Genomic DNA, 21,919 nt, shown 5'->3' with positions numbered 1-21,919 from the left:
TGGGAAACGAAGGGACGCTCAGCTGCAAAGACTACGTTTCCCAGAAGCGCTCTGTCCTGGTGGGAGACTATATCTCCCGGCGTTCCCTGCGGAGGGCGGAGGGTCCTGTTGCCGCGCGGTTCTTTGCCCAGCGTTGTTTGGCAGCGGCACTAATAGCGTGGGTTCGTCTTTCCCGGGCCCCTCGGCGGCATGGCGACGGGCGGGGAAGGCCGCGTCCCGCCGCCCTCGCCCAGCCCTGTTTCGGAGCCGGAGAGCCAGCCCAGCCCGGGCCCCCCGCCGCTGGCGCCGCTGCCCCGCCTGGAGAAGCCGCTGCGGCAAGCCTTCTACAACACGGGGGCGTTGGTGCTGGTGGGGCTGTGCTGCGGGGCCGCCGTGCTGGTCTACTTCATCCTGGAGGCCTTCCTGCGGCCGCTCTTGTGGGCCGTGCTCTGCGGCACCTTCCTGCACCCCTTCAAGAGCTCGCTGACGGGCCTGGGCCGCGGGTGGCTGCGCCGCCTCCGCCGCGCCGGCACCCCGCCGCTGCTCCTGGCCGCCCTCCTCCTCCCGCTCAGCTGTGCCAACGCCACCGCCGAGGCCCTGGGCCGGCAAGTGGTATGCTGGCGGAGGCCGCTCCTGCTGCTGGGCGCCGGCGGGCCCGCCCTCTACGGCCTCTTCGCCCTGGGCGCCTCCCTCGGAGCCCGCGCCGCCCTCGCCCAGGCCGCCCGCCTAATCGGACGCGGCCTCGAGTGCTTCAGCAGCCCCTGGGTGAGTGAGGGACGGAGCGGAGCGGGTCTGGAACGCACCGGCTGTCGGGTTTGGTTACACACAGAGGGCTCGTCCCTTGTTAGGCCATAGGAAGCAGGAAGGCAAACATAGGACCTCATCACACTAAAGCAGGGCTTCCCAAACATTTCCTGTTAGTGACACCATAGAGCAGGCATGGGCACTCGGCGGCCCTCCAGGTGTTTTGGACTTCAACACCCACAATTCCTAACAGCCGGCTGTTAGGAATTGTGGGAGTTTAAGTCAACCCATCAATCTTTATTATGATCCAGAGAACCAATTTGCTCAGCAGATTCATAAACTGCAAAGACCACTTAAAAACAGGACGAGTGCAATGCTAAATGCATATGAACAAGGGTAAAAACACTGCAAATACTGTATGTATAAGGCAAGTTTCAACCTGGGTCTAATACAGGAAATTGTCTTATCCTGGCTACCTCAGAGACAAACTTAGCAGCAGCAAAGCTCACCAGGGGGAAAATGTCACCTAGTAAAAACTTTACATGGAATTGGGCTGCTCTACTGGGTAGGTTGCTCAGTAATAATAATAATAATTTTAATAGTGTCAGAAGTGACTTGAGAACATACAGTACTGCAAGTTGCTTCTGGTGTGAGATAATTGGCTGTTTACAGAGACGTTACCCACGGAATGCCCAGATGTGTTACAATCCTGCTGGGAGGCTTCTCTCATGTCCCCGCAAACTAGAGCTGACAGATGCAAGCTCACCCCGTCTTGCGAATTTGAACCGGCAACCTTCAGGTCAGCCACCCAGCCTTCAGGTCAGCAGTTCAGCTGGCACAAGGATTTAACTCAGTGCACCACTGTGGCTCAATAATAATAATAATAGGTTAGATAAAGGTTTTCCTCAGACATTAAGTCCAGTCGTGTCCAACTCTGGGGGTTGGTGCTCATCTCCATTTCTAAGCCGAAGAGCCGGCGTTGTCCGTAGGCCCCTCCAAGGTCATGTGGCCGACATGACTGCATGGAGCTCCGTTACTTTCCCACCGGAGCAGTACCTATTGAACTACTCACATCGGCATGTTTTCGAACTGCTAGGTTGGCAGAAGCTGGGGCTAACAGCGGGTGCTCACTCCGCTCCCTGGATTCGAACCTGTGGGTCCGCAAGTTCAGCAGCTCAGTGCTTTTAACAGCTTGCGCCACTGGGGGCTCCCTAATAATAATAATAAATCTTTATTTATATCCTGCTTTTCTCTCTAACAGAGGACCCAAAGCAGCTCACAACATAACACAATACAAATCAAAGCACATTTAACATAAAATACAAGACAAAAATCACATAAAGCTTAATAATGTGCAGAAATAAGATTTGAACCTGTTGCTCCAAGTACTAGTTTCCAGGGTAGCTGAAAACAAGCCTGCTCTCTCTTCCTTATGACAGTCTTTTCAATATATAAACATGGCAATCATGTCTCCTCTCAGTCTTCTCTATTACAGGTTAACCATGCCCAGCTCTTTAAGCCACTCCTCATAGGGCATGGTCTCTAGACCTTTGATCATTTTAGTTGCCCTCCTCTGGACACATTCCAGCTTGTCAATGTCCCTCTTAAATTCTTATGCACACATCTTTTTGTGACACTGTCATTTAGTTTTACTAGTAAATTGTAAGGTAAATCAACTCCTTATAAGGAAAACAGGAGCATACTTAAATTGTAATAATGAAATGCATGGGGTCACAATAAATCTCATGAAAACATCTGATTACATTTGGGTGGCACACGTACATGCTGCTGCCGACACACCAATGTTTCACAACACACAGTTTGGAAAGTTCTGCATTACAGCATCGATATCCACTTTAAATCTGGTTTCTGCCTTCTGCAGAATTCTGGGGCTTGTAGTTGAGGAAATTACCAGGACCTCTCTGGCTGAGTAATGTAAAGGCCCCTCTCCTAAACTACTAACCTCAGAATTCTGTGGGAGGCAGCCACAGGATTGAAAGTGGAAAGATGTTCTAGTGTGATGAAATCCAATACAGTGTGAAAATGAAACACACAGATGTAGATTGAAGGGTAGCTTGAAAACACTACAAGGGAAATGGATCTAGGAGTCTTGATAGAACACAAGCGGAACATGATTCAAAAGTGTGATGTGGCATCTAAAAAGCCAATGTCGTTTTAGGCTACATCAGTGGGTATATAGTGTCAGGATTGAGGAAAGTCAAAGTATTCTGCTTCTGGGATATTATGTGGTTCGGGGCACCACAAATCAAGAGGGATATTGACAATTTGGAACCTGTGCAGAGAAGAACAATCAAAATGATCAAAGGTCTGGAAGACCTGCAAGGAACTGCTTAGAGAGCTTGAAGAAAAGAAGGCTCAGAGGGGACATGATAACCATGTTTAAATATTTGAGAGGATGTCACATTGAGGAGGAGGCAGGCTTGTTTTCTGCTACTTTGGAGACTAGGAGATGGAGCGGTGGATTCAAAAGATTACAAATTAACATTAGGAAGAACTTCCTGACAGTAAGAGATGTTCGGCAATGGAACATGCTGCCTTGGAATGTGGTGGAGTCTCCTTCTCTGGAGGTTTTAAAGCAGAGGATGGATGGCCATCTGTCAGGAGTGCTTTGATTGTGCTTTTCCTGCATGGCAGGGGGTTGGACTGTATGGCTCTTGGGTTTTTTTCCAACTTTGAATTTGTGAGTAACTCAGTCTCGGATGATGACAAGAGTACTACATGTTAGATGTATAGGCAAACTGTGCTGATTTCACTAATAACTTTTTGACTTCGTTTTATCATTGTTCTTTTTTTGCTTCACGCTTCTCATCTCTCTGCCCTTTCATCTCCTCACTTATTTTAGACATATTGTTCTTCTAATGTCCCCCCCCCTGTCCCCCCATTTCTCTTATTTCACTTCTATCCCAGGTACATGCTTAATCAGGTCCACCCATTCTCTTCTCTATCCTGTTCTTCCTTCAGTTTGTCTCCTGCATGGTATCACAAAAATCACATAAGTCTTTCTTGTTTCATTATTCCTTTTTAAATCTGCTACCATTAATAGAGCTGAGCACTTTCTCTTGATTGACTAACTTTCTTTGAAGTTTCTATTTTCAAATGGTTCTGCTTTCAGTGCTTATCATACACTCATGACCTTTTTCTCTGTGCATTGGCAAAACAACTTGATTTTATGCAATCCTTTTTCCTCTGGTCTTCTGATATATCATGCTGATTCTTCATGTGAATCAACACCATGTTGCCAAAATCATTCATTTTCCCCTCCTCTTCGATCACGTTACTCCAAGTACTAGCTTTCTATCTGTTCCTGGATTCAGCAAAAATCTAGCATTAAAACTCCCTGCGGCTTTATATTCTTATTTCTTTACTCTTATTCCTGTCTTGTGATCTTTCATCTCCCATTTTTACCAACCTTAATTCTGATTGACTCCCTCAAAAAAAAAAAACCACATACACACAAAACAAGAACAATCCTTCCTTCCTTGCTTCACTAGCTTGCATGGTTGGTATTGCTTTGCTACCAATTTTCAACTGCAGGTAGTCCCAGAGTTACAAACATCTGACTTACAAATGACTCATAGTTAAGAACGGGTGAGACAACAGTAAGTGAGAGAAATCTGCCCCTAGGAAGGGAAATTCACTCCTGAAAGAGTCATCATAGGGAAAAAGGTGTCTTCAGTGAAGTTTTCCTACCAATCCTTGTTTCCACAAGAAGTCACATTTTTCAAAATCCAATTATCATAGAAAATAAAGTGAAATTTTCCGAGGAGCACAGACAGCAAAACAATCACCACACGTATGTTAAGAACAAACCTAAAGAAGTTCTTTTGTTCGTGACTTGGGAACTTTCTGTACTGCAAAACCTCTCTTTTCCCATAATTCTTTAGCCCAGCACCCCAATTCCCATGTGGAACTTAACTGTCACCAAACTTCTCTGTGCCAGTGCAGTCCTCTTCACACCTACCCAGAGATAAATCCTACTGAGTCCTGTTTCAGTTTAATCTCTGGTAAGTGTATATAGGATTGGAGCCTTAAACCATTACACATTTCATCACGGTTTTGCCTCTGCTTACTTTTTCATCCTTTTGGCCACCTGTTTTTTGGATAACCTTTTCAGAAGAAGTTTTCATCTGGCAAAACTTCCCTCGTACTCAGTAATGATAGCATATTATCATTATCATGTAGGGAAAGTATCTAGTTTTGTGTGGCTTACAAAATCCCTGATTCCAGAGATCATCCATGTTCATTTTTCTTCATAGTGACCTAGATGCCATGTTGGACCACATGGAGCTGCCTATAAGCCAATGGAAAAATCATCAATCATTGTCTGAGGGCAGCTTCTTCTGTGATGATTAGAAAGACTGCTACCTATTAAGTGAAAATTGCACTTCATGTTCCCAAGATTTAAATGGTTTCAATTATTGTCTTGGTAACATAGTACAAGCACACATTATTGTTATTTTGCTTAACACCAGCAAATTGCTGTTGATGAAATTTTATCAGACAGATCTGAACCTTAGTATCTGAAATTGATTTGTGGTGATACTTCTGGAGCCTATGTTTTTCCAGATGCTAGAACCATTACATATATCCAACATCAGTGGAAATTGTCAGGTTCAGTGTGCATGTTGCTGCTGCTGCTCAGTCGTTTAGTCGTCTCCGACTCAGTCCAGTGTGCATGTTAAAAATACTTTAAAATAATGTAACATTTGTAGAAGAGGACTTCATTGTACATTTCTCTAATGTGCTGATTTGGTCTATTCCGGATTTTTTTTGTATAGAGGAACAATCACTTTAACTTTTTAGTCTGAAGTAATAAAGCTTTTAATTGTTCTACTGCATAATATGTAACCAACCTTATGACATATATTGGAACATAGCAACGGGGTAACTCAGGTCACATTGCCCTGAACTTGAATGCATAGTTTTGTCTCATATTTCACTTATTACATGCATTTTCAACAACAGAGGATCGTTTTGTGATATGGGTCTGGGTCCTTTCATTGGGGTTTTGGAATTGGGGGAGGACACAACTTTGAGAGTAGGATGATTTAAACAGTAAAACAGTTTTGATTGTGAAGAGAGAGCTCTTTTAGAATTTGGTTTTCTAACATGATGCATATTAGTTCTTTCACAGAAAAATTGGTACCAGGAGCAGAGATAATGTGGAAAGAATACACTACAAAAATGGCACTTCAGCATGTTTCAGCAAACTCCCTCCTCCCCCCCCCCCAAAAAAACCTCCTAATAGTATGTGCATGTGAAATAAAATGGCAACCTCAAATAACCTAGCATAAATATACAAAACACTTTTGAAGCTTTTAAAAGGCTTGAAGCTGTCCTCCAAAATGCATTCAAAAGGATCCGTTTTTTCCCCACTATCCTTCATTCTTATTTTAATTTTGATGGCCAAACCTGGATTCTATGCTTTCTAAACATGATGTGGGTGAAGAAGGCCTACTTGTTTACCCTTTATCTCATTATTTTGGTGTTCACACATACCGTAATAAGGGACTGTGGAGGCACATACAGCTACAGATAAAGTAGTATGAGTTAGAGTAGAATCCTATATTTTCTCATCTCAGGCTTTTTTGTATTGTTTGCTGCAGCCATACTGCTGCAAGCTGACATTGGAAGCCTATGCTTTTACAACTATTAGACAGTGCTATTAAAAGAACTTTTGACTAGATAGAAGACAAGGAGGACGGGATGTTAGAGGGGTTTAACAAGATTTTGTAAAAGGGATCTTCATTCTCGGTTACTTTGTGAGCTGGAGCTGTCATGAGGCAATAGAATACTTGGTATTCTTGTTAGTGATTTTTGGCAGGGCTCATTGATACAGTAATATAAACGGAATGCTGAAGTGTGCATTCACATCATTGTGTATAGAGCTTGCATGATTTTTAAAGCAGTGTTCTGTATTGTTGAAGTGATTTGTTAAATTTGCTGTCTTTCTTTCAGCTACACTTTTGAAATTATTACAGAAAACATTGTGAGACTTCAGTGTGCAAACTGTGGTCTATTATTTTTTTTTGCAGTGCATTTTCGTCACTGGCAAATTATGTGAGAATGCACGTTTTTTAAATTTAATAACTTTAGAAAATAGCCATTTAGATTGTAAAGTCCTGAAAGAAAATTCAGAAATGAGGTGCAAATATTTCTGAATAGGAACTTCATATCTGACATAGTCTTTACAGTTTAGTGTCTGAATTTGTACATCCAAAATGACAAAACCAGACATGAAAGAGACATTGGCAGACTTAGGGAACTGTGAGGTTTGCATAAATAAATTAACAACAACCCTTTAGGAACTTGGCTGGCATTTTTGTGCTGTCTGGTTCACATTGCTGTTTTTTGTTAGGGGAGCACATACTGAGAATGTAGGGTATGGAATACAGACAGGCTTCCTAAATGTTTCCATCTTTTGGCTGAAAATGTTTTATGTGATCCCAAAAATATAGGTATATAAAATAGGTATAAAATCATTTACTAATAACAAATCAGCCATTTTTTCACTTCTATAAGAGTGAAACTAGTTGTTGCTATATGCTTTTGTAGCATTCAGTGAACAGTATCAACATTTATGATAAAAGCAACATGTATTGTCAGTTGAGTTTCCCTTTCCCTTATAAAACTATATCAACCTCAGTTTTTTAGGATTTAGCTCTGATAGCTGCTTTTTTTCTTTTCCCTGTTAAGATATGGACCTTGATAGCAGGCTATCTGTTGATTGTATTATTCAAGTGGAATCGAAGCACTGAACGTTACTTGAGAATAATTTCTGTTCCTGTCTGGATTATACTGCTCTTTCATTTGGGTGAGTGAGTGCATATTATAAATATAAAGCATTTCTATAGATTTCTGAAGGTTGTAATAACTTTACTCAATGACTTTACACATTAATTTACATGCTATTGTTGATTTTACTTGTGATTTGGATGAAACAACAGTTTGACTAGTAGCATCTACAATCCTTGAGGTTTACTTTAAATTGTGCTACCCCAAGGCAGACAATTAATGGAAAATAACCATATTTTGCTAATTGTGTAAAGCTTTCATGGAAATTTAGGATGTAAACCTGAATGTAAATATCACATTTGATCACAGTCAGTCCACAAATTATCACTGTTTAACATAAATAAAAACATCCACATTGTTTCAGCAGGCAGTACATAAAATGACTGAAGGAATCACAGGACAGAATATTACCATATCCTATTTGGTAGCACTCTGTGTTTAAAGACTGTAATGGAGTATGTGAATTTGTACATCAGAACAGACACACAAGCTATTATAGTATAGATCTGTACTGATTGTTTGCTCTGGATTATGAACATAGTGGAGTTGCCAATCTGAAGGTCTGTTTTTCTATAATGTTTTAAAGATACCATTAGTTATCAATAATAGATGGCACTCCCAAGTATACAAGAGCTCAGCTTCAATTCAGGCTCTGCTTTTTGTTGTTTAAAAATTATTAAATTAATTTACTGGAATGCAAAACACAAGAATGGGCTTCAAGTGAGCACACTTATTGTGTGCTGTGATTCCTGCCCTGTTTGTTGACAGACCATAGTTTGCTGTTGCTGGAATTTAAGATGGTGAAATAGGGTTTGATCATAGTTGGCATTCTTTAATCAGCTGGAATCCTTTCTGTTGAGCCTTTCACAGCATTAAATTACCAGAGATGTCAATTTCTATAAATTTTGAAGCTAGGGAGTAACTGAAATGTTTATTTTTCTAGTCTTTTACAGTTTTTGTTACAGTTTTAAAATCACTTAGTTACTTTATGAACATTTTATGTACATCTTGTTGTGTTCAGGGGTTCATGTTCAGCGGAAAACTGTCCCATTGGGTCCAACGCCGTCATTATGCATTACTTGAATAAATGCTTTCTATCAATATAACATATCATTATGTCAGCATAAAAAAACCAACTAACATCTGCCTGCAAAATGGCTGAATTTTAGGAAATATAGCCTCTCAGGATTTTCAAATTGGCTGAGAAGTGAGCTAAAGGTTGAATTTTGAAAACAGTTGAAGAAAAAAGAGTTATATATTATAAACATAGTTTGCTCAACCATATCAGACACAGAAAATACTCATTTTCAGAAAGAACTGGAGAAAACAAGATTTTATGCTTCATCAAGTTCTATCTATTCTCTTACATTTGAAGAACTATCTGTTTTAGCAGTTTCTGTTTTTGTGCCTTATGTTTATACATATCTAAAAATCATAATCTGGCTCAGATACTTTGGCTCAGTTTTCTTTCCATTATGATTTGCTGTACTTCAAACACTGTCCACATGCTGCAAAAGAGGAATAGTTTGATGCAAGAGAGAAGTTAGAGTTTATTGTACACAAGCCTTGCTGCCATGATACAGGATGGATATACTTGATAGAATCCCAAACTGCATTCTTGAGCCAAATATCTGAATATATCCGATATTCTGCAGTAATTGAAAATTCATTTGTGCCATCATGTTATAAGTATATTTGTAGGTGAAAGAGGTGTAAGAACCATTTAGTATTATGTGAACACTTTTATTAAACATTTTCTTCATTGTTCTTTATCCAAATTTTTAAAAAATTAAATATTTTAGAAAACAAGCCTATACCTCCTCTTTTCCATGCCTTCACATCTTTGCTTCTTTATCCTCTTTCATTTCTCATAGACTGGAAGTTATCAGAATTTCCCACTTGTAAAGAAACTAGTTTCTTTGGATATCTTGATCATCACAACTATGTTGTTTAAACTGTAATTGTGGTATCAGCATGTTTTCACATCCTGATTTCTTCTCACTAACATGTGTTTTAAAAAATCAAATTTGGCACATTTAAATATCATGGGAAATACTGAAAGAGTAGAAAAGAGGACACATGTAAATCCAATACGAGGGCAATGCTCATGTAGTGGTAAATCATGGTTTTACCATTATGTTTGAATGGGACCTGAGTGTTAAGGTGATTCACAGTTCTTGTTGTGCTCTGTATTTTTGGGTGCAATGATAAAACATACAGTAGAGTCTCACTTATCCAACACTCGCTTATCCAACGTTCTGGATTATCCAACGCATTTTTGTAGTCAATGTTTTCAATATATCATGATATTTTGGTGCTAAATCCGTAAATACAGTAATTACTACATAGCATTAATGTGTAATGAACTACTTTTTCTGTTAAATTTGTTGTATAACATGATGTTTTGGTGCTTAATTTGTAAAATCATAACCTATTTTGATGTTTAATAGGCTTTTTCTTAATCTCTCCTTATTATCCAACATATTCGCTTATCCAACATTCTGCTGGCCTGTTTATGTTGGATAAGTGAGACTCTACTGTAGTTTATAACATTGAGCTCTAGCCTGGCAAGCTTTATGAATTTCTCTCCTTCTCTATTCTTTTGGCATGAATATGGGTCAGAGTCTTTCATTCCTACTTCAGAAAAAACTACATTTCAGTATATCACATTTTCATTAGAATAAGAGGGAAGTTTAGCAAGTTTTCATTCTTAAATTTCTTAGTCCATAAGAATGTATTGTATATTTGCAATGAGTACAGTTCACTTGATCCTTCTGAGTTTTTAAACTTTGGTTTCATAACACATTATGCAAATTATTTATCCAAAATCAATGTGGCAATTATTGAAGAAAACACTGTTTTCCAGCTTCTGCAGCCGGCTCTTGGAGGATTCCAGTGTTTTTGGTTATTGTTACCTTAATGACTGTGGGCATGTTGCATGAGCAACCAACTGGGAATGAGTCTTCAGGTAAGAAACAGGCAAATTTTATGGTAGTTCTGTTTAAGTCATATTGGTGAGAATTGAGTATAATTATGTCCAATATTAGGGGTATATCATTTTTGCCTGGAGGTCTGCATCTAGGATATGCTGCAAGGCCAGAGCCATGTTGCACACACATCTGTGCCGACAGTTCTTACCAGTATAGACATTTTCCCAACTAACATGCAAAATATTGTTTATGCATTCTTATCTAGAAATGAGTCACTCTGCAGGCATGCAAAAAGCTTACTTTTTGAAACTTTCCACCATAGTGTTTGTACACACACTCCTTTAGTATAATTGAACTGAATGGACCTGGGCATGACACACAAGTCCAAGCTATTTGGCAGACCATATATCTATAAGAGCCAATGCAGTGTCTTGAGATCATCAGGAGAAGTCCTTTTCTCAGTCTCACCACCTTTATAAACACTGTCTTTAGAGATGCAAAGGAGGCCTTTCTAGATGACAACCCCTGGGTTGGACTCCTTTCCCATGCAGACATTCCCTGCCATGAGCGAGTATGCCTATGCAGTTTTGAGGAAGTGGAAACTGCCAGGCGTGTCCTATTACACTGTCACTTCTTTAAGGACATTTAATCTACTTTTATTACTCCTATTGTACAGATGATCCCTGGTAGAAATGATGAATATTACTTTAAATATCTAATTGAGGATAGTAAATTATGGATAGCTTTTAGAGTGTCTTTGTGCTGCTGCTATAAAATTAAGGAAGCAGATTGTGGATAATTTTAATTGATAACATTTTGATCTACTCATTTTAATATCTATACCACAGATTTTAATTGCCATATATAAAGCTGATTATGATGGTTGCATATCCTGGACTTTCTGTTTTTAATGTTTTGAACTTCTGTTTTTAATGTTTTACAAAATCTCTGGTTTAAATGTTTTTAACTCATGGTCTATGACTGTAATAACATTCATTCATTCATTCAACTCCCTTCCCAGAGATACCAAAATGGCCTTTTCCCCATTGTCCCTCCTCAGCAGGCTAAAACCATTTTATTCAGGCAGACCTTTTAAAGAATGGTACATTGGGATGCATATAATAATAGCAATAGCAATAATAATAATAATAATAATAATAATAATAATAATAATAATAATAATAATAATAATACCACCAGCTGAAATAAAATGTAATTTCAGCAGGGAAATGGGCAGCAAAAAATCAGTTCTTATAATCATGGTAGAACATCATGACTTAAAAAAAACTTTGTGTCTTTTAAGGGTCAGATCTTCCTGGTCAGATGATTTCAATTGCTGCATCCACAATTGCCATGGCAATATCATTTACAGAGGATGAATCATCTAATGAAGAACATTCAGCAAAACCCTCAGGTGACTGAATGCGCTGTAAGAATGTTTAAAATATTTTGATAAAATTTTATTCTTTTGGCTTGATTTTTGGAATTACCTTTGTGTGATTGCTCTGAGGTTGAGGGGTATAAGACAGTTAACTGGGATTGTTATGCCTTCTGGTTGGCCAGGTCTCATGGCATGTCACTCAGTAGGTTTCACACTTTTGTTTCTTGACAAGAAAGCAAAGATATAACATTTGTAAGACTAGAGTTTCAGTGATGATAGAGTAGCAGAGTCAGATGTGAGCCTTGTGTCTTAGTATCAATTTCCAGTTCCTTGGGTCAATGTTAGAACTGTATATGAAAGTCTAGTTTTTCAAGGAAGGCTTTATGAAAATGTTTTGCAGAGTTCTTTGCAAAGACAGCACAGAGTCTGGAGAACAAGCCCTATGAGGAGCGGCTTAAAGAGCTGGGCATGTTTAGCCTGCAGAAGAGAAGTCTGAGAGGAGTCATGATGGCCATGTATAAATATGTGAGGGGGCGTCATAGGGAGGAGGGTGCAAGCTTGTTTTCTGCTGCCCTAGAGACTAGGACGTGGAACAATGGCTTCAAACTACAGGAAAGGAGATTCCACCTGAACATTAGGAAGAATTTCCTAACTGTGAGAGCTGTTCAGCAGTGGAACTCTCTGCCCCAGAGTGTGGTGGAGGCTTCTTCTTTGGAGGCTTTTAAGCAGAGGCTGGATGACCATCTTTTGGGGGTGCTTTGAATGTGATTTTCCTGTTTCTTGGCAGGGGTTGGACTGGATGGCCCACAAGGTCTCTTCCAACTCTATTATTCTAATATTTTAATTGTATCCAGTAGAAAATAATGCTCATTTTAAAGCGTGGCTTCTTTATAATTTTGAAAAGCCATTTAAACTGGTTTTGTCCTTGATACATCAGTACCCCATATGAATGTCAAGGGGTTATTAATAATTATTGATTCGAATGAGTTTTACATGATACTGGCAAATGGAACTTTTCAGACTTAGTGCAATTGTAGAAATGCTTATTATGATCAGATATGCCTTTATTGTATCTGTATCCTCCTTTTCTCCTATCATTGAACTAGTTCTTCCAGATCCCACAAGATAAACTTTAGTCTTACAGAAATATGAGATAACACATTTTTCCTCCTTTTAGGGTCTACAGAAAGTGATCGTACATCTTCACCTTTTTCATCCACTTTGCGTGGCAGACAGAAACCTGACTTTGGAGCTCTTCTTAAAAAGAAGAAGACCAGTGACATCTACTTTATTCTGCTTGCCTGGGCTGTTGTAGTAGTGCAGATCTGGCTGAATCTTTGGATAATTCAGTTGCTGCCAATACCATTTGCAGGTTATTCATTACTTTCTGATATTGTGAAGTACAACAATATGAATTCAGTAAAAGGTCTTGGGGCCATTATAACTTACATAAGACTTTGAGCAACCATGTTAACTCAACCCCCCCCCCCCCATTTCTTATATGAAGCCAACATAAGTAAACTGAAAACATATGTGGAAAGATGAGAGATATGTTTGTGAATATTTTTAATGTATTGATAAACAGTAAGGGGACTTTCCCATTTCCTCTTCTCCACTTTAGTCTCATGTGCCCATTTCATAACCAGATATTAAATGTGCAGGGGGGAATGTGCAGTGTTCAGTGGGTTATTTGAGAGAAAATTGACTTATACCAGATAAGCAGAATTGAAGGCAATAAGAGCCAGGTGATTGTACCTAGTTGAATAACCATAGAGATCTATCTCTACATAAGAGAACATCTTTAATGTCTAAATTATTGCCTGAATGATTTAAAGGATTACATATGTTTAACTAAACTCGGACTCAATTACTATTGGTCAGTTGGTTACCTAAATACTACTGTTGGAGATGAGGTTCAAGGTGGGTTAGTCAACTGACTTCGGTGATTTATAATCATAGAACTGGAAGGAGCCTCATGGGCCATCAAGTCCAACCCCTTGTTTAGTGCAAGATCACCAGCTAAAGCCTCCCTAGCAGGTAGTTGTCCAACCTTTTTCCAAAGATATACAAAGAAGGAGCTTTGTCTCATGTGCCAGCTGTGACTTTGCGGAAGAAGGACCTGGCCTCTTTACTTTATTACTTAAATCAACCTTTCTGCAGTTCTCAAGTTACAAATACTCGACTTACAAGCAGCTCCTATTTAAGAACAGGACAACAGGAAGTGAGATAAATCTGTTGCTAGGAAGGGAAATTCAGAAAGAGTTATTTTGGGGAAAAGTTGTTTCCACTGAAGCTTTTTCACCAATCCTTGTTTCCACAACAACCCAGATTTTTCAAAATCTATTATCGCAGGGACAGAAAGTGAGGTGAAATCTTTTGAACATTGGTATTGAGAACAAAACAAACACCACAGGGGTGTTAACCCTTCCGTATGCTATCAAAGCATGTGTGTGCGCGCACACATACGCACACATGACTGGAGTTATACTTTAAAAATTTGCCTGTTCCTACTTACATACAAATTCAACTTAAGAACAAACTTACAGAACGTATCTTGTTTGTAACTTGGAGACTGCCTGTTCTGCATTCTTCATGCAGCTAGCTGCCCTTGACGCTTTTTCTTGCTGGGAATTACAGCTAGTGCAACTTGTAATGGTTTAAGACGTTTTTTAGGAATACACCCTGTAGACTACATGGGGCCAGTATAGACAGCAGTTTGCTGGTTTCCATTTTTTACTGTTGTGGGCAGGATGGAATCGGGATCCTGCCTTATAATAACTTTATTTTTGTACCCCGCCTCCATCTCCCCGAAGGGACTCAAGGCAGCTTATAACTTAGTATCGGTTGACAAATATATAAAAGCCATTAAATTAGCCATTCTGTTAATAGAAATCTGTTATTTAGTTTTCTAGTTTCTTTTTATGTCAACATGTAAGACTACCACTTGAGGGAGCTAGTATAAAGCAAGTCAGATCTCACACTACTAGAAAGAGATGTGTTTATATTTTACGCACAGCAGTATAATCAATTGTAAGATTGACTAAAGCCTGATTTTGGAATTCCAAAGTGCAAAGCCAGTAGAGTACTTCGTTCCTAGACATTTTAAAATGATAGTATGTTATTTAAAGATTTGTAATAAGTAACTCATGCAGTCATATTCTCATGATGAGTTACAAAAATAATAAAATAATTGAAATTCAAATACAAAAACCATAATAACCTACAGAATCATAAAAGCGGTATGAAATTGTGTCTAAAATGTGGAAAATGAAAGATGTTTTGATAGATAGATGTCAGGTGGGTTTCCTAGGGGAGAATTTTCCTCAGCGGGGTACAATCACCCAAAAAGATCCTTCCTCTGGCTGTTAACTGCTTGCCATTAAATGGAAGTATTCAGTTGGGTGCTTTTGATGTACAACTAGGTCTATATAGGGAGAAGGATGTGTATCAGTTTACTTTAGTCCTAACCCATGAAGAACTTCAAAGGTCAACACCGGCACTTTGAACTGAGCTTTGGAAATGGATAGGGAAGTTCTTAATGAATAATGCTTATTGACTGTTTATCTCTATCTACCTCTAGCCTGAAGCTGGGAATTTGCAGGTCCCCCAGATATTATAAAACGTAGCCAGCATAACCTATGGTGAAAAATTGTGGGATTCTAATAGCATCTGAAGATCCAAACATTGCCCTCCCTTGCTTTTTAACTACTGAATACAGTATGCCCTTTGCATTTGTGGTTTTTACTTTTGTAGATTTCATTATTTGCAGATTTGATTAAAATGTTATCTTTAGGAATCCCAAGATCCTCCAGTGTGCTAGAAATTGACCATAGGGTCATGCTGGAATACATAAGAGATTCTCGGAGAGCTGTTCTCTCAAATTTTAAAAATAGTATTTTTTACCTATGTTTTTCACTTTTATATGGATCCCGTGCCCAACTATCTCCCCCAGATGTTCAGGGTTGACTGTATTTATCATTATAAGTTACTAATCTTGAAAGTATTGTGATTGTGTGTTATGAAGACAGGTATATTATTCAAAGGTTTTATTTCTTGTGATTAGAGTGCAGCCTAAAATGAACAAGCAAATTGAGCAGGCTGCAGTGTTGCTGCATGAATTCCTTTTCAAAATGTTTAATATCTTTTCTAATTGCAGTGTGGATCATCAAAAAGCTTGTGGTTCACTTTGGAGTTGTGCAGTTCTTGGTGAGCCACTGTAACAGTTGGTGGCATGTCATGGAAGACTTTGTAAGAGAGCGTCAGGAAGCTCTTGCACCGTGGCCTATCACAGGGCTTGGAAGAGTCATTCTAAAACTAGACAGTAAGGTATTTAAAGTTACTTTAATTTCCAAAGATAATGTCTGTTTTTCTTTATAATGATGTTCATTCATTCCATTGAATGCATTCACATGCCATTCACATGCCTGGTCATAATGGCACGCACAGAATTCTTTCAAGGTTCTAAACAATAATTATATCTTACTGCATTTTCAGAGACATGATAGTCAATATAGTCATTATAGTTTGCCTCCTAAATTTGTGTGAGTAGAACTCTACTCATGAGATTTAACATTTCTTTTGTTATTCAGAACAGATAGATAGATACACATACATATATACATATTCGTGTATATATTTCTTACATATTAATGTGATTAGGGGTGGCACTTAATTTTGTTGATTTTGTTTTGATGTACAGTGACAAAGTTTTTATTTTATATTCTAGTTATTGTTTTTCTCCAGTGATTTCTCATTCAAAGGAGTGATCAGTTCTGTGTCTTTTTAGATTATTTTTAGTTTTATCAGTTCATCAGATGCTCCTTTCCTGTGGACTTTACTCTGTTCTTTTGAAGGATAGGAAACAATTGCCAGGATGGAGACTTGTTATATTAAGAATGACAGTAAAGGTCTATGTGTGGAGGAGGAATGGAGAGAAAATAGTATTTATGCACACCCCAGTCTGACTTTCCCAAGCTGTGGTAGTTAGCTAGTCTCTGTATGAGTAAAGGTTGGTCAATAATTTGTGTGTCTACCTTTTATATATCAGCAAATTTTCTGTACCACCATTCAATTCAAAATTCCCCAGATGGTTTTTAGCAATTAATAAAACAGTAGTAATTTATTGATTAGCCCTTAGGCCATATTAAAATACCAAACCAAGCAGAAAGGCTTGATAAAACATGATTACACTCTATATATTGTGGTGTTTTATTTAACTTACAATATAGTAAATAAGTATGATAAAACTGAATATACAATATACATCATGTTTCCGTATCACCCCTACAATTTACTCTGATCAGCCCCACATATGTGTTTCTCAGACGTATTGCTTTGCTTAAAAACAGACCTGTTTTATATGTTATTTTTGGGTCTTAGCCACACATAAAATATGTTGTTCTGATGTGGGATTCCCAATAAATTGTCCATTTGAAATAATGGACCAAGGTACAAGTCTCTCACCTTCTGGTACAATTTACAATCAAATAATATGTGTTCTATATCCTCAATTTCAGGTGCTTCACAGATACAAATCCTTTCATTATTAGGGATGCTTTTAAATCTCCCATATTTGACCATTGAATCAAACTGATCAAATCTAACTTGAGTGAATACCTCCCTAAAATGTTTTGGCATTTAAATTTTTAGATAGTTGGCAATTTGAAAGCTACGTTTATATCAAAACAATAAACCAATAAAATTCTCTCTCTGCAATTATTGTGCAGCAATGTCTTTATAGCAAACTGCATCTAAGTTGTAGATTCCAGAAAATACAGTGTGTTGCAATCTCCCATTAACCATGCTTTTAGATAGATAATTCCAGCAAGACAGGTGAGGGGAATCGGATACATACACCACTTTCCAGTGGTATCTGTTCCAGTGACCTTCTCTTTCAAATCTTTTCAGTTATGACCCATACTTTTGATGAGTGGTTCACTATTTTCATTTAGTAATGTTTGCATGACCCTTTTTCAACCATGAGCTGCTTTTTCTCTCACGCATCTCAGCATGATCTTTTAGTTCATTCTGTGCTTAGAAGTCATGTGTGGTGCATCTCTTAGAAATTGTGAGCAGTGTAAGACTTCCAGTGTGGTGAGATGGCAATAGGATGGACTCCTTGAGTGCTCTCAAGGAGCCAGGCTTGCCAGCGATCGGGTAGAGCATTTTGCTCCCTTCCCCGAGGCAGATCAAGGCCAGGGGAATGGCAGAGTCTGCAGGGTATCCAACAGACAGTCCAAAAAGTCACTTTCCCCTCAAGGGAGGTGTCTAAAGGACCCGGACTGGGTGCTTGTAGGGCACAGCAGAGTCTGATGAGGCGACCCAGGACTCCGGTGAAATCTCAGACTACTGTCAGCCCCACTCATTTTAAATCAGAAGAACTCAAAGGAATAGCCAAAGTCTTGGCTCTAAGAAAGTAAGAATAAAATCAACTCATCGCGGCAATTGGCTTACCTTGGGGAAGTGAGAAACAAAATTTTTACTGTAAAAATGAATGTACTACCCAAAATGTTATTTCTATTTCAAAATCTACCCATAATAAGGAATATAAAGATTTTCAAAGAATGAATAAAGATCTGAAGAATTTTATTTGGCAAGGGAAGAAGCCAAGAATTAAATTTCTAAATCTAACCGCTGAGAAAAAGAGCAGAGGTTTAGGATTACCGGATTTAAAACTATATTATGAAGCATTGGGACTGATATGGATAAAAGATTGGATGTCACTGAGTAGGGAGAAAATTTTAACTTTAGAAGGTCACGATTTAAGAATAGGTTGGCATGCTTATCTCTAGTATGGTAAAACAACTATAGAAAGAAATTTTGGAAATCCTTTTTTTAGAGATACAAAGAGAGATTCTATCCCAAAATGCCCCTATGGCTATCACCATTAGAGGCGAGCCAAAGAAGACTATTGGGATGGAGAAAATGGCCTTATGTACAAAGAAATTTTGAAAAAGGTCAATGGAACATATGTTATGAGAACACAAGAAGAAATTAAATTACAGAAATATCTCTTGGTATCAATAAAGACAATTAAAAGAATACTACAGTAAGGCTAAAACAATAGGTTTTACAGACAAAGATTCACTCTAGGACAAAATCATGATAACAGAGAAAAAGACAAACAAAAATCTACAAGAAATTATTAGAATGGTCGATGGAGACTGAACAGGTTAAAGACTGATTAAATGGGCAGGTAATATAGGGCATCAAATTAAAATGGAAAAATGGGGAAACATATGGAACTTTAAATTGAAACAAACTAACTCCTACGATCTAAAGGAAAATAGGTATAAAATGATGTTCCGATGGTATATTACACTACAATTGTTAGGAAAATATTATAAGAATGTACAGAATAATTGTTGGAAATGTGAAAAGCAGGAAGGTTCTTTTTACCACATGTGGTGGTCATGTAATATAGTAAAGAATTACTGGAAACAAGTACATGAGATATCCCAGAGAATTCTAAATATTACAATTCAAATGAAACTGGAATATTTCTTATTGGGCTTAATGGATATGACAATGGAAAAAAAATAAAGAAGTAATATTTAATTATCTAGCAACTGCAGCAAGAATTGTCTGTGTGAGACACTGGAGAAGTAAAGAAATACCTACCATAGACAAATGGATACTTAAAATTATGGAATTAATGAATATGGACAAACTGACGCAATTGCTAAAAAAAAACATGAAGGAAAACCAGAAAAAGCAATGGACTGGCAAATGTTTAAGGACTTTTTCATATATATCTTTTCTCTTTTGGGGGGGGGGTAAACAGTTTATTAAAGTTATGTGACATAACAGAATAACAAATCATAGCAGATATAGTTAGGTAACAATAATTTTGATGTATACATACATATCTAAATTAGTCAATCAACCAGTTAATTCTGACATTGAGTGCATATTATTACCAGTAACTTAAAACATATAGACTTGCTATTTCTACATGTTATCCACTATTTTCAGTGTAAGCTTTCTACTCATTTTTTTTAAAATATAAGAATTCACCCTAACATTCAAACAACAACACAAGACGTATTACACACGACAGACTGTACACGCACCCAAACCCCCTATCTTACACAAAACAAAACCTCTTTCCCACATGTTTAAGGACTTCTTGTTATCGGAGAAAAAGAATATAATTATATAGCCAGTCTTACTACTTCAAGAAATCTGATCCCACAGGGAAATATTAGAAATAAGGGAAGGGAAAAAATAGACACTAATAAAGAGAAATAAATCACTGCGGTGATGAAAAAGATTGGAAGGACCCAAAACTACCCTAATTCCCACCCCCCTTTTTCCCTTTTCACTTCTCCCCCCTCTTCTTTATTTTTATTACATATCTTTTTCTCTTTTTCTTTCTTGCTCCCCCCCCCCTTTCCCCCTTTTTCCCATATCACCCCTACCTATTTTAACTTTGGAAAAACATATATTTAATAAAAATATTTTAAGAAAGAAATTGTGTGAGTGTGTCTTGTATATTTTTGGCTATAATTCAGTGTTAATGCATTATTTTATGTATTGTGTTATTTAGCAGTGAAAATGCATTTGCAAGCTTAAAGACATTCACATTTCAAAAATTTCCAGTTTTTGACAGTGCTATTGTTCCTAACCTATCAAATAAGCAGGGGATGCCTATATCGTAGATATTGTCTGATGAAGTCAAAACAGTGACATTTTAAACGTTTTATTTTTTCATTCTGCTTTATCTTTAAATTAAGGAACAATATTTACTCTGCCTTCTTTTTTAGTTTCATTCTGCCTAGTCTAATGCCATGTACGGTTTTTAAATTTTCATTCTTAAATTGAATTACCACTATCAGGTCATGTATATACATGAGATGTTCTGTGTAAATATGGTCACGTATGCTAAAATAGTTACCAGATTGTATTGACCTAAATCAAAATAACTTTAATTACAGGCAAACCCAAACCAGAAATATTTTCTGTTCCTGGTTCGAAAGAGTTATTATTGTGCAATACTTACTTTGAAAGTAGTTGTTATACTCCAGAAACATGATTTTTGTGGCTGCACCAGACAGACTTGATGAGGTATTCATTGCAAAACTATAGCATAATGTACTGCAGGATGAAGTTTTTGCAGTTTAATAAACTTTTTCCATTTTTTTATGATAGAACCAATTGGGAAATGAAATTTATAATCCAGGAACAAGAATCATGTTACATAGTGTAATCTAATATTTGAACTTCAGTACAATCTAATTGTGTTATTCAATATTATTTTATTATGTGGATGAATACCCCTAGAACTGAAGTATTTTCAGAATGAGTAGCAAACAATAAAGACATAAATCAATATATATATATATATATATATATATATATATATATATATATATTAAATACCAATATACAAGTTTGTTTGTCCATGCCATTCCAGAGTGTGTATTTTATATACCATAGTATCAATTATTAGAAACATTTTAGACTTATGAGCAGACATAAAGATGCCTTATGTTGGTTTAATGCCCAGAAATTAGAAGGTACAAGTTGAAGCCTTACCAAATGTACTCTTCGACCTATATTGATGTTATACACTAACAAATTGGGGTTGCTTACAGTTTACATACTGTTTCCCAATACCTTGATTTCATCTTTTAATCCCAAATGTGGATGGGAGGATGCCAGTATGTAGGGCAAGCCAAGATATAAACATGTGGGCTGCTGCCAGGCACACATTCTTCAGGCTCTGGGGAGCTGGGCAACCACCTGCTTCTGCTTTCGAGGTAGTAGTTACTTTGCTCCTGTTTGTTTGTTCACAAGGCAGAAGTGGGCAGCTGGAAGGTTCCCTGGACAACTATACAGTACTGTATAAAACATGAGTCTGAACAGAGGTGTGGATTCACGCCAAGCACAGTGCTTGGATTTCTGCCATCTCACAGATTCCCAGTCTCTCTCCAGCTATGCATTGCTCTGCACCTGCACAAATATATACTGTGCTGCTTGTATTGTGAATTTTTGGAATTTTGTGAATCACGGTTGATTCATTCCCACATCCAGAATCCCCAGATCAGAAGGGCCCATTGTGTGTATA

General features: G+C 37.9%; 1 protein-coding gene across 4 annotated transcripts in view; it reads left to right on the top strand.

Annotated features, from left to right (window-relative positions):
• The window catches only part of tmem245 (transmembrane protein 245), a 76,414-nt gene continuing 54,495 nt past the window's right edge, over positions 1-21,919 (top strand). Inside the window, exons 1-6 of one of the 4 annotated variants that reach the window (XM_062957832.1) lie at positions 1-744; positions 7,441-7,558; positions 10,406-10,507; positions 11,773-11,883; positions 13,028-13,222; positions 16,007-16,176. In XM_062957832.1, coding sequence (XP_062813902.1) covers positions 190-744; positions 7,441-7,558; positions 10,406-10,507; positions 11,773-11,883; positions 13,028-13,222; positions 16,007-16,176 — 1,251 coding nt within the window. In that variant the 5' untranslated portion in view covers positions 1-189. The remainder of the gene's footprint in view (positions 745-7,440; positions 7,559-10,405; positions 10,508-11,772; positions 11,884-13,027; positions 13,223-16,006; positions 16,177-21,919) is intronic. The other 3 variants (XR_009999796.1, XM_062957831.1, XM_008113017.3) reach the window with 3 other exon arrangements.

Source organism: Anolis carolinensis, chromosome 6 (genome assembly GCF_035594765.1).
Source record: "Anolis carolinensis isolate JA03-04 chromosome 6, rAnoCar3.1.pri, whole genome shotgun sequence".
Taxonomy (NCBI): Eukaryota; Metazoa; Chordata; class Lepidosauria; order Squamata; family Dactyloidae; genus Anolis; species Anolis carolinensis.
The sequence above is the reverse complement of the archived record's forward strand: the minus strand, read 5'-3'. Positions and strand labels throughout refer to the sequence as shown.